The sequence below is a fragment of the Homalodisca vitripennis genome, chromosome X, assembly GCF_021130785.1.
Source record: "Homalodisca vitripennis isolate AUS2020 chromosome X, UT_GWSS_2.1, whole genome shotgun sequence".
Lineage (NCBI taxonomy): Eukaryota > Metazoa > Arthropoda > Insecta > Hemiptera > Cicadellidae > Homalodisca > Homalodisca vitripennis.
The window spans coordinates 72,702,177-72,714,229 of record NC_060215.1 but is presented as its reverse complement, the minus strand read 5'-3'; the positions used below and the strand labels follow the sequence as shown (position 1 = coordinate 72,714,229).

The following is a 12,053-nucleotide window of genomic DNA, read 5'->3' as shown; positions in this document are numbered from 1 at the left end:
GAATAAAAATATTTCCTCTGAATGTCAGGATACCACCAACTAGGCTTCAACATTCCTCTGAAAGAGACTTGAGAACAATAATAACAGAAATGAAATCCAAACCCTCTACCGATCTAGATGAGTACTCTTCTATGATGGTTAAACACTGCATGGAGAAATTACTTCCACCCTTACGTCACATCGTTAACCTCAGTTTATGTAAAGGTTGTTTCTCAAGAAAGTTGAAAACTGAAAAGGTCCTTGCACAAAAAAGGAAAAATTAATGTTATGGGAAACTCATCACTGATATCACTGATATACCTTTGTGAAAATAATATAGAAGGTTGTTCTTGTAAGAATCTTTGAACATCTGAGAGCAAACAACATTGATTTAACATGTCAACATTGGTTCCTTCAAAACAGATCAACCTCGACTGCTTTGATGGATCTTGTTGAACTGATCTTAGAGAAAATGTAGGAAGGCAATGTTGTCATAAGCATCCATCTAGACATGAGTAAGGCATTTGATTGCCTTAGTCATGAGCTTATTTTAGACAAACTTGGACATCTTGGCTTCAAAGAAACAGTATGGAATTGGTTCAGAAGTTATCTGGAGGGTTGTGAACACTGGTGGAATTGAAGGAATCTAGGAACAGAGTAATATCTTCAGTAAGATCTACCAAACTTCCCAACACTAGGGGTCTGCCCTGGGCCCAGTGATGTTCATACTTTTCATGTTTGAACTTCCTTATTTTATAGAACAATACTATTGAATTGTGATGTATGCTGTCAACTCTATCCTAACTTCATCAGAATTGTGGAGGATCTTGAAGTGCAGATATACACAGCTTTCCAATGGTGCATGACTATTGCAGCTCCAATGATACTGTTCTAAATAAAAGCAAAACCATACAAATAAACTTTGCAAGCAAGATAGATGACATCCATGCTCTTCCTAACTTACAAGTGCAGTCTAGCGTCTAGGAGTCATACTGGGTGACCATATTTCCTCGATTTACTGCATAGAAAATAAACAGGGTTCACTGAAAACCCACCAGTTTTCTCATTGGGGTATTTGGAATAGAGTAAATTATAAAAGTTGTTTTTTGTGTTTTTTTTTTACTCAAAATTAGATCTTCTAACAATTTCTTTTGAGACTTTTTATGAAGATATAGTTTATATAACTTAAGACTTTATATGGTTGATAATTAGGAGTAAATGTTAAAAAATCATTGTAGTACTTTTTTGCTAAAGTTTGAATTTTTATGAAGACATGATTATACCAGTTCAAATAATATTGACTGTATACCCTCAGCTGTAAAAAACAAAGAATCAAAAATTAATTTATTGTTACGAAACAAATAAAATTCTAACGCTTACATATCCCTCTCACAAATTAAAATTTATGACTTTGGTTTGCTTTTGAAAACAGAATGTCTTGTACTAATTATTGCCCTCAAAATAATTGTTTAAATCAATACATTGGTATAAAATATTATCAACTTAGATTTGAACCTTTTGCTTAAAAAATACTACAGTAAGAAGGTAATTAGAAAATGTATAGGTTGCTAGTTTTAGCCCATAAATACTGTCTAACATTATGGGTGCATTTGTATAAGAGAGTTCTACGAGTAGCAATGGTAGATAGGTCATTGCTTTGTTTTCTATTACATAATAGTGTCCTTCTTTGTGCAAGTAACTACTCAGGTACGGAGTTGAACTGTTTTAAATGTTGAGCACTTGGACTGTTTATTACTTTTAAGTCAAATGATATTGTTTTCTAACATACAGTACAGTTAAGATAAACTGTCAATTAATGTGCTGATTTGTTATACCTGATTAATTAAGTCAATTGTTTGCTCATTTTTGTGCATGACAGCCAGTAATGCAAGAGGAATACTGATAGCCTTGACCTCTTCAAGGAAATCAATGTGCTGAATCTTGAACAAAAATGATTAGTGTTATTGTTCTAAAAGAGGCATTGGTCCAAAACTAGGCCTAGATGTTTGATAGTGTTGACTCTTTGAAGATCTAGAGGTTCTGTTAGATTGTATTTTAGCCCTTAAAAATCAAGATATTTCGCATTTGCAGCACTACAAGACAAGGTAACTGTTCAAACAATATTGCCATGCCATTCTATTTTTATAAAGGTATAAAATGTAGAGATATTATATGGAATTTCCCCTTGTAACAATACTGTGATATCAGCATACATAATTGGGTAACTGATATTAGCCAGATATATAGAGCTAGGTCAGCAGCAAATAGGACAAACAGAACATGATCCAAAACCTTCCATCAATGAACCACCTATTCTTTTCAAACCACTTGAAGATTAAACTTTTTAATAAACTTCCTGAAAAAGCATGGCATGTGTCTATTAATAGATTTAAAAATGTTGTGAGTAATTGGCTTGTTGATAACACATTTTATTCTTTAAATGACTACTTAACCTGTGATATTAGTATGTTAATTTTTTAATAGTTATGATTTTGTTGATAGTTATCTCTTGTTATTTATTTATTGTTGTTAAATCTATTTTATTGTTAATTTTAATTTGTTGCATTTTTATCTATTTATTGTTACTTTTTATTGTTTTATTGTTATATATTTATTGTTTTATTTACTATTTAATTTATTCTGTATATAATGTGTTAGATATGTTATATATATTTAACGAGATGCTGCTAATACCATTTTTACTTTTATTTTCTTTTTAATGACTAAATTGTGGCGTTATTCACATGTTCATATAAAATTTACTTTGACTTACAGTCTAATCATTACACTTGTATTATGGGGTTTTAAAGGTGTGATAGGAGTAGGTAGCCTTTTAGATATAATAAAAAGTGACGTTGTCCATTGCATTGTCAAGTGCTTAAAGACAATAAAGATTTCTTGATTTCTTGATGGAATACCTCAAAAACCGAGGACTTTCAATTGGTAATACAGATGATCATAAATTTGCATTACATTAAGATTATCTTACTAAGCCTATGAAATCCTCACTGGACCCCAACAGAATTCTGTCTTTGGTGTAGTATTTTTACACCAACAGTACCAACAGTAATATTTTTTCACAGTAATATCTGATTCACATTAAAGAAAAACAAATATTTCCCTTTTGGTGCAATAATTCGGATATTGGAAGTGTAAAAGTAAATTTGATAAAGCCTTCCTTTATATTAAGAATTGAAAATTGTCATTCACTAACCAATAGTACTTCTTTCACAAATTAATACGTAAATTTATTGTATCCAGGGTTTATTTATCATAACTAAAGAAAACATCTTGTTCATGTATATTAGTGTAAAGAGAAAGAAATAAAACAGGCAGAAAAATACCTTAGAGGACAGAGGTGTGGGTTTTAGTATTACTTTTCCTAGCCACTTGTCCTCAAGGGCCAGCATTCCTGGGTTCTCTGTGAAAAGTTTGACCTTGACAGCAGGCAAAGGATGAGTGGTTGTAAAGTCCCCTTGCGTATCCCACCTGTAAAAGGTACCATGTATATCAATACTAGTGATCATATGTGAGAACACCCCTTTTTCAGGTCTATGAATATGAGCATGCATCTATTGTTTTTAGATATATTGGTATTTAAATCTTTATTTATGTAAAATAAAGCATCATTTATACATTTGTCACGCCTAAATCCATACTGATTCTCACTTAAAATGTTATTGTTTTCCAGGTAATGAGAAATATTTTTTCATTGAATATTTCCAAAACAAAATTTATGCCTATTTCTCTGCATTTTAGTACAGAATATAATTTGACAAGACCTAATAATTCATCAGTGCAGTAGTTATTTGAATTCGACATGTGGGTGCCAAGAAATAGAGCTTGTAAAACGCTACAAATACCTGGGAGTTATTTTTGACTCTCGCTTAAAATGGTCTGAGCACGTTGATTATGTCCTTAACAAAATTAGAAAGTATATTTATGCATTTAGGAAACTAAGTGAAATTTTAGACAAAAATGAGATAAAATTAGCGTATTATGCTTACATACAGTCACTTCTTTCCTTCGATAACATTGTGTGGGGCGGTGCGTCTAAAACGCTTCTCGAACCTCTTTTCATTACACAAAAGAGCATACTAAAAGCAGGGTTGAGGAAAAACATGCGTTATCCAACTCACTCTCTCTTTCAGGAATCCTCCCTACTTTCACTACAACAGTTATGTATAAAAAATTACTAACTCACATCTACAAAAATGCTAGTAAAATATTTCCAGAAATTTTGCACTCTTACCAAACAAGATATTCAGAACATGTTGGTATCCATGTAATTAGATTAGATAAATCCTTTTCAAAAACCAATTCCTACTATATTTCACATATAGTTAGTTCCTAATGAGGAAAATTTGCAATAACATCCAGCAACATTTTACATTTTACACCAGTAGTTTGTAGACTATAATAAATTTAAATGATACGGAAGTAGTGTAAGCTCTTATTCAAAATGTCCACACACATTTCACTGCAATTGTTAAATTACAACTGGCTTTAAAAACAGATTTCTTGGGGATACATGCAAAACTCTCTCACTCGTTCAACACATTTTTCAGTCATTCTTGGTCATCACATATTTTTCCCATTAGAAGCACAACTAAACAGTTATTTCAAACTGATGATACCATGTTGGGGAATGTTATTACAGGACAAGTTCAGAAAGTAAGTACCGTTTTAAAAATGACAAGTAAAACAATTGTTTTTCAACACAATGTTATTTCTACATGAAAGCCCAATAGTTCTACATGAATCGACATAGTTTCCACCGATGTTCAAACACTTGTCATAGCGGATGATCAATTTATCTATACTCTCTTTGTAGAAGGTTCCCACCAACGAATGTAGCCACTAGTCCATGAAAGTTTTCACTTCGTCTTCAGTTTCAAAGCACTGGCTACTTAGCTCGTGCTTCATGTGCAGGAGCAAGTGGTAGTTAGATGGTGCCAAATCCAGACTGTAAGGCGAGTGATCGAACTGCTCCCAACGAAATTGTCGAACCAAAGCAGTCAAGCATTGTCATGGAGCAACACAATTTTGTTACTGAGCATTCCTCAGTTTGGTTTGAGTTGCCCGCCTTAGTTCTCTTAAGGTTTCGCAATACCTTACCGCATTAATGGTTTCACCTCATGGGAGAAAATCAATCAGTAAAATACCTTTCCGATCCCAAAAGACAGTGCACATGATTTTTTGTGCAGACATTGTTGTCTTGAACTTGTTTCTTTGGAGATTGCCTGTCGCCACTCAATTGACTGCTGTTTGGATTCCGGTGTGACATGACGGACCCAAGTTTCATCACCTCTCACAATTTTTGTTTAAAAAATTCTTACCATCATCACTACACTGTGTGAGAAGAGTCAAAGTGCCTCCAAGTCTCTTGGTTTTGTGCACGTCAGTGAGCATTTTTGGAACCCATCGGAAACACAGCTTGTGATAACCTAAGCGGTCCATAACAATTTCGTACAAAAGAGTGTGTGAAATTTGTTTAAAATCGTCAGATAGCGTTGGCAGAGTGAAACGTCTGTTCTCTTGGATTTTTTTTGTCAACTGTCCTTACCAGATCATCGGTGACGAGAGAAGGCCGACCGCTCCAATTCTTATCATGCACATTTGTTCGACCACCATTAAAAATTCTAACCCCCCTTTTTACCATTCCTTCACTCATCACGTCTTCCCTGTAAACATCTCGACGATAAATTTCACCCGGTTTCACATCCCTTGCGTTCAAAAATCTTATTACAAAACGAATCTCACAATCGGTGGGATCACTAATTGTCATTTTAAACAATCAGAGAAAACTGAAAACACAATGTAGAACAACTAAAATGGTGTGAGTCAATAGCCAGTGAAGAAAGACGACTAGTGAGCATGCGCGGGAGACGATGTCAGCGCTACGGCAGCAGTAAAATGAAACAGTACTTACTTTCTGAACATTTGTATCATTTGAAAGATGCAATAAAACTTAATACTGAGCGCACATTGAACTGTAACTACAGGTGCAGTCTTTGCAGACTATAAAATAAAAAAGCATTCTGTTCACAGCATCTTTACTTCTAGTGCTTTTAAATACAAGATAGAGGAAACATGGTATGAGCAAGCATACAGGTGTACCCAATATAACTGTTTGAATTGCTTTTTCATTTTATGAACAATTTATAATATTAGTCAAATATTATTAATCCTACAAAGCCTTTAACCCCAATATTCCTTTTGAAACGCTTAGTATGTATTTCACAACACTGTAGGTTGAAAGACACTTAATGATAGCGATACTGGTCAACAGTGGCATTACTAGGAATGGTTTTGGTGGGATGAATCTGATTGAAAAACACACCTCATAGGGGGTATGGAATAAATCTTAATGTGAATAAATTAGATAAGGTTAATTCAAAGTCAAACATTTAACTGGACTATGTTCAAGCGTTGAACTGCTGTTATACGAATATCTATAGAGCTCTTAAATGGTTTATCCCCCTCATCACCGCCACTGCTGGGCACAATCTTTAACATACTGAAAACTAAGTATAGGCAACAGGATCATTGTACTTGACTTAAAACTCCATATAACATATATGACTAAAATTGAAGAAATTATTCTTTATTTTGTCAAACCATCAGCATAATACACATTGGCCATCTTGATATATTTAACCAAAGAAATAAGCAATCCTTTATGGGTGTATTGGTAGCTGTCTTATAGTATATTTATTAAATTATTTCGCAATAACTTTTATAACAAAATTAAACAGGACAAAATTCTATTTTATTGTCAGTTATTTGATTGAACTTAAATTACTTATATTTTGCATCTTCTTTCACAAAAATTGAACACTGTCATCACTAAAATATACTTACATAGGTTTTGAAGCTTCAGCTTGATCTGTTTGTAGTTTTTCTCCTCCTTCTACCTCCATCGTGCAATAAACTATTCTGTTTGGTGCGAGTGACTTCAAGCCTTTCACCTCCATGACTACTACCTGAGAAAAATCAACAATTAAATAAAAACAATTAAGCCTTTATTTAACAAATATTTCAGATAACAATCAATTCTTGTTAAATATGTTAGCTAGAAAAACTTTTGTTTCACACAAAAGAACAAACAACAGAGCTTTTGTTTCGCTAGCTGTACAGTAAAGAATGTTTTTCTCTTAAAATTGGGTCCAGCATTCCACTTGCATAGTTGTTTATCTAATGCCCACTGTTAACAAAGTTTCTTCATCATCGTGCCAAAATGCTATTGTAAAAAACTGTCTCCAAGTTACTGAAATTGATTAACCTACATATCATTTGTTTTATCCTGAAGGAAAATTATTGCTTAGGAACAGTGAACAATATATTTTCATTTCAAACAGTAGTAGGTAAAATTTATTCTTTTGATATCAGAGGTTATACGCTGGTAGGAGTAGAAAGTTAGAGTAAAAGTTGTTAAATTCCTTGGGATAATTTATATTGAATTCTAACATTCAAGTTTTAGTTATTCAATGGAGTATTTAAAATATAATCATTGAATAAAAAATGTGCAGTGAGGGTTCTATTAATCAGCTTTGTATTAATAGCCCTTTGGCTTAACCGTCATCTTTCCAGAAAGAAAGTCACATCCAAGTAGGAAGAAAACATTTTTAGCTGGGTCTTGTCAATGTTTCTTCTGTCCTGTTTCTGAAGAAGTTGGTATAGTTCAGTAACATGGATGAGACATGTAATATATTTAAACAACTGGATGTAATTAATGAATTATGAAGAAAAGTAGATCTTTGCTCATAAGTGAGGAAAGAACATGGGCCAACAATGAGCCACATAGGTGGGATGCAAGGCAGCAGTGTCATAAATAAACAAAAACAAGATTCAACAGCTATCAAAATAATATTTCTTTAATGAGTGTTAAGACTATGTATTCAAGAAAGTAATTATAAAAAAGACATGAGAAAATCACAAATTTAAAAACACCATTTTAACCGTGCCAATATTGGTATCTCAAAAATAACTAAATTTACAGAAAAGTTTAAATGGGAAACTTTACCTACTTTTTAGAGACAATTAAAAATATTAGAGTGGCCAACTTTACAATTTTTTTATAGAACAAACTATATCTTGTAGCAATTTTGGATATAAAACAATATTAAAAAAGTGTTTATTCCTGTAAAATGGGTTTAAATTTACTTGTTTAGGAGTTCCAGCCTACCAATGTTTTAAAAACTATATACTTTTACATTTTTCAGAACTGTTGTGTGAGTCATTTCAAACTTAATAATAAAGTGAATGACGTTATTATCGTGTGCGTTCAGCAATAACCCCTTAGTGTAATTAATAAATTTCCAACGTGGGTATAAAATTTAAATAATATGTAACCAAAGAAAGAAAGTTTTAAATTTAAACCTAGAAAAACTTTGTAAATGCTTTAAAATCAGATTAAAATCCCAGTCATTTAAAGGGATAAATGTCAAATACTGTCATGTAAATACTAGTTGAAATGACGTACACAGTTACGTAATTGCAGAGAAGCAGAACGTAGCCAGTCACTAGTTGTAACCTGCTGAGCTGAGAGTACTACTGTAATATTCCACCTAATCTGAGCGGGATGATTACAAAGGTTTAAAGTGGCCAATAGGCTAAAGTTATATCGTTAAGCAATTTATAGTTATTCATAGTAACAAATTTGTGGGTCTGGTACAAATTAATTATTTACATTATTTAATAATTTAAAAAAGAAAATGTCTTCTTTTGGTTGCTACTGTCTTTGCTGTGTTCTGGTTATAGAAGGAATACTGTCCTGTTGCCTATTAATGAGAATGCCAAATTCCATCACTCATTATCTGTACCATACGGGTCTGACTAATAACAACAAGAACTTTATTTCTGTCAAAAGTCATTTAAAGAATACAAGGTTGTTGAATCTCACTGCTGTAAATTAATAGTTTAAGCAGTTTTGTGATGGACCTGAGAGAAGTTCAACATCTTATCACCCAAGAGATGTACTGGAGAGCTATGGCACTGCACAAAATGAAAAGCACTTGAAAAAACATGAGGAATGGTGAGAGTAGGCAGAATGGGGAGAAGGGAATTGTGGTCTCCATTGTGAGACCCACCAGTAACCACAAATCAATGAACTATCGTTTCTTACACACTTGCCCAGAAACTGGGTACAGATGGAGGAATTTAGCTGCGCTCACGGAACCCAAATACTACCCTTTCAACAAATAAACGCTATCTGTGTGGCGGGTTGTTTACGTGCTAGCCGCTGAGATGAAGGTGCAATAATCTTTTTAACATCAGTTTCAACTTATGATTTCGATTTGCCGAATAGTATCAACAAATAACTTATTTTGAAAAACACATTAAACGAGACTATAAAAATTGAAAAAATAAGTATATGTCCTATTATTGCTATTGTTTGAATTTGTCTAATTATTTAATTTTCAGTGAATTCAATAATATTTAGTTAATTAAAATACTGGAAAAAATATAATTTTATAATAACAAATGTCAACATCGTCAATGATTGTTTTTCATTGGATTTCTTTAAACCCACAAATGGTCCTCTTCTTCTGGGCCACTGTCACTGCTGTCTGCACCCGAACCATCTCCAGCTTATATAATAAAGGATTCTATAATATTGTCAATCTGGGGTTCTGTGGCTACAAAGTCCTTTTAGATTTTCTCCACGTGCTTGCACTTTACTGACCACTCTTCTGCACCCATACTTGATATCTTGTCTTCTCAGAGATCTTTAGTTTGAGAAATAGATATGATGTATTCCTTTTAGCTACATAGTCTTTGACTTCCGACACAAATTAACTCAACGGATTGAGATCTTGGTGGTAGGGTTAAGTCGTAAGATGTCATGACCCTTCAGCTGAACAGTTTTTTCCAAGGCGTACCGGGCATGTCTCGGTTTATATAACTGCACAAGTTTGTACAGGTATAAACATATTGTCACTGAATGGCATTCCGCTTTTTGAAAGCCAAGCCTCTCTTGCTTCATACTTCTTGAAATAGGCGCCTTATCAATTTGTTTCCTGTGGTAGGGCGCTTTATCGACGATTCGTACTGAATTTGGTTCTAAATTCAGCAACACTTTTTCCTTCATCCACTTCACAAATATTTCCCCACTCACATTGTCGTGGTAGTGCCCACTTTGGTTGTTTACTTCGAACAGGTAAAAGCACTAGGCACAAACCCTTTCTCTAAACCCACATAAATAATTAATTATCAATCTCTCGCCCTTGTAAATCGGAACGTGTATCCCTCTATTTGTGCCATCAGACCAAGTTTGGTTAGATACGTGAGACGATGGTATATAAGACTCACATAAATAAATTATTGGGTGTCCTTGCTCCCCGTAATGTTCTAATGCTCTGAAATATGTTATCCTTTTCTCTCTGATTTCGGTTTTTTCAATTAAGAATTTCTTCTTGTTTGCTGTCCTTCGCCAAATAAACCTCAGGTTCTTTAATATCCACCTCAAATATTCTCACAGCCCTGGAAGTCTTTTTCCCTTAGCGCCTCCCTTAATAGTTTTTCAGTCAATATCCGATGTTTTATAATGTGAAATTGTACACTAGTCATCTCACTACACACTTATCGAGTCATCTAAATAAGTAACTGTTCTACGTCATCCGCTTTTTTTGTGTAGTAAAATTTGCCTTGCACTGATTACTAACCTTCAATTTTTAAGCTCACCGTTTATTTGAGTCACAACTCGCTCTGATAGACCAGTTGCAGGAGCAGTTCTTTGACGAACGTTCGACAACGGAATATTAACGGTTTTATGGTCTGTCATAAATGTATAAACATTACTCACGATTTTGAGAATTATTCCACCTTTGAATTACAACTTTAGCTGATCAGACATTATCGGTAAAAACAAAGCTCCAGCAACCACCAAACTCAGCACCGTCACAAAATAGACTGATTTTTAGCGAGTGTGATGAGTTTATTGCGTCAGTATGATTTCAAGAAAGGAGGCTGTCGCCGATGAGTCATAGTAAATGTTTTTGAGACGCAACGCATAACGCTACCCCACCACCTCTCTCGCCTATCACCACACACTCAAGGTCACGCGCACCGGTAAAGTCCTTGAATTGTAAGTAGTCCTGGCTCCTGGTCATCACACTTAAAAGTATAATGGAGCATTTCATTCTCAGACCACACCATTTGCCTGGAAACCAGAGAACACAGAGACCTGCTGGTACTTCTCTGACAGTAAGGGGTAAGACAGTAGGTTTTGTGAGGCAGTGAAGCATTTCACACATACACTGTAATGCTACTACTGTAGGAACTCATTCCTGACACATTGCTACCCCTAAATTAATGTTTAAAATTATCTCCATCATCTCTAAATTCTTCCTAGAGTACGCAACTTATTTCTTCCTGAGATGAATCTACTTCTGCTTCATTTTAAATGTGATAAAGAATAAAAACTACTGCCAATTAATTCTGATTCATTTGTGTCAGCACAGAAATAATAGAAAACCAAATCGATAAATACATACATGAAACGTACGCATTGGGTGCTGGTGTCAGACAAACGAGACTTCTAATTTTCATTTGCCATTTACCTGGCTGTCGTACAAATGTGGAAGAGATACCAGTTCAAGAAACTCTCAAAATCATTAAATCACGTCTCAAAGAAGACTAAACATTAAGTGAAAGGAATAAACTTCCTGTGCAAGTAATTATGGAACTGCTATAATTATGCACTCAATGCAATTATTTTGAGTTAGAGGGCTAAACTTATCATCAAGATGAAGGCATGGCAATGGGTTCTCCACTGTATCTTATTTTTACCAATAAATTTATGAAGGAATTCGAGCAAAAAGCCTTGGCTTTAGCTCAGTTCAAACCAAAGATTTGGTGGAGGTATGTGGATGATACCTTTGTTTTATTTCCTCATGGAGATTCTAAATTTAATGAGTTTTCTTAATCACATTAATAGTATTTTTCCTTCCATACGCCTCACAATGGAAGTGGAAGTCCAAAACAAGCTTCCTTTTTTAGATGTGTGTTGAGATAGGATGTCCTTAAGACTATGGGTTTTCTAAAGAAAATACACATAGGAAAATATCTAA

The 12,053-nt window shown here is 34.0% G+C and overlaps 1 protein-coding gene across 14 annotated transcripts in view; it reads right to left on the bottom strand.

Annotated features, from left to right (window-relative positions):
- The window catches only part of LOC124369196 (calcium-dependent secretion activator), a 368,545-nt gene that overhangs the window by 185,504 nt on the left and 170,988 nt on the right, over window positions 1-12,053 (bottom strand). For all 14 annotated transcript variants that reach the window (XM_046827016.1, XM_046827015.1, XM_046827022.1 and 11 more), the window contains 2 exons: window positions 6,844-6,965; window positions 3,324-3,468 (listed from right to left, as the gene is read on the bottom strand). In XM_046827016.1, the coding sequence (XP_046682972.1) occupies window positions 3,324-3,468; window positions 6,844-6,965 (267 nt within the window). The remainder of the gene's footprint in view (window positions 1-3,323; window positions 3,469-6,843; window positions 6,966-12,053) is intronic.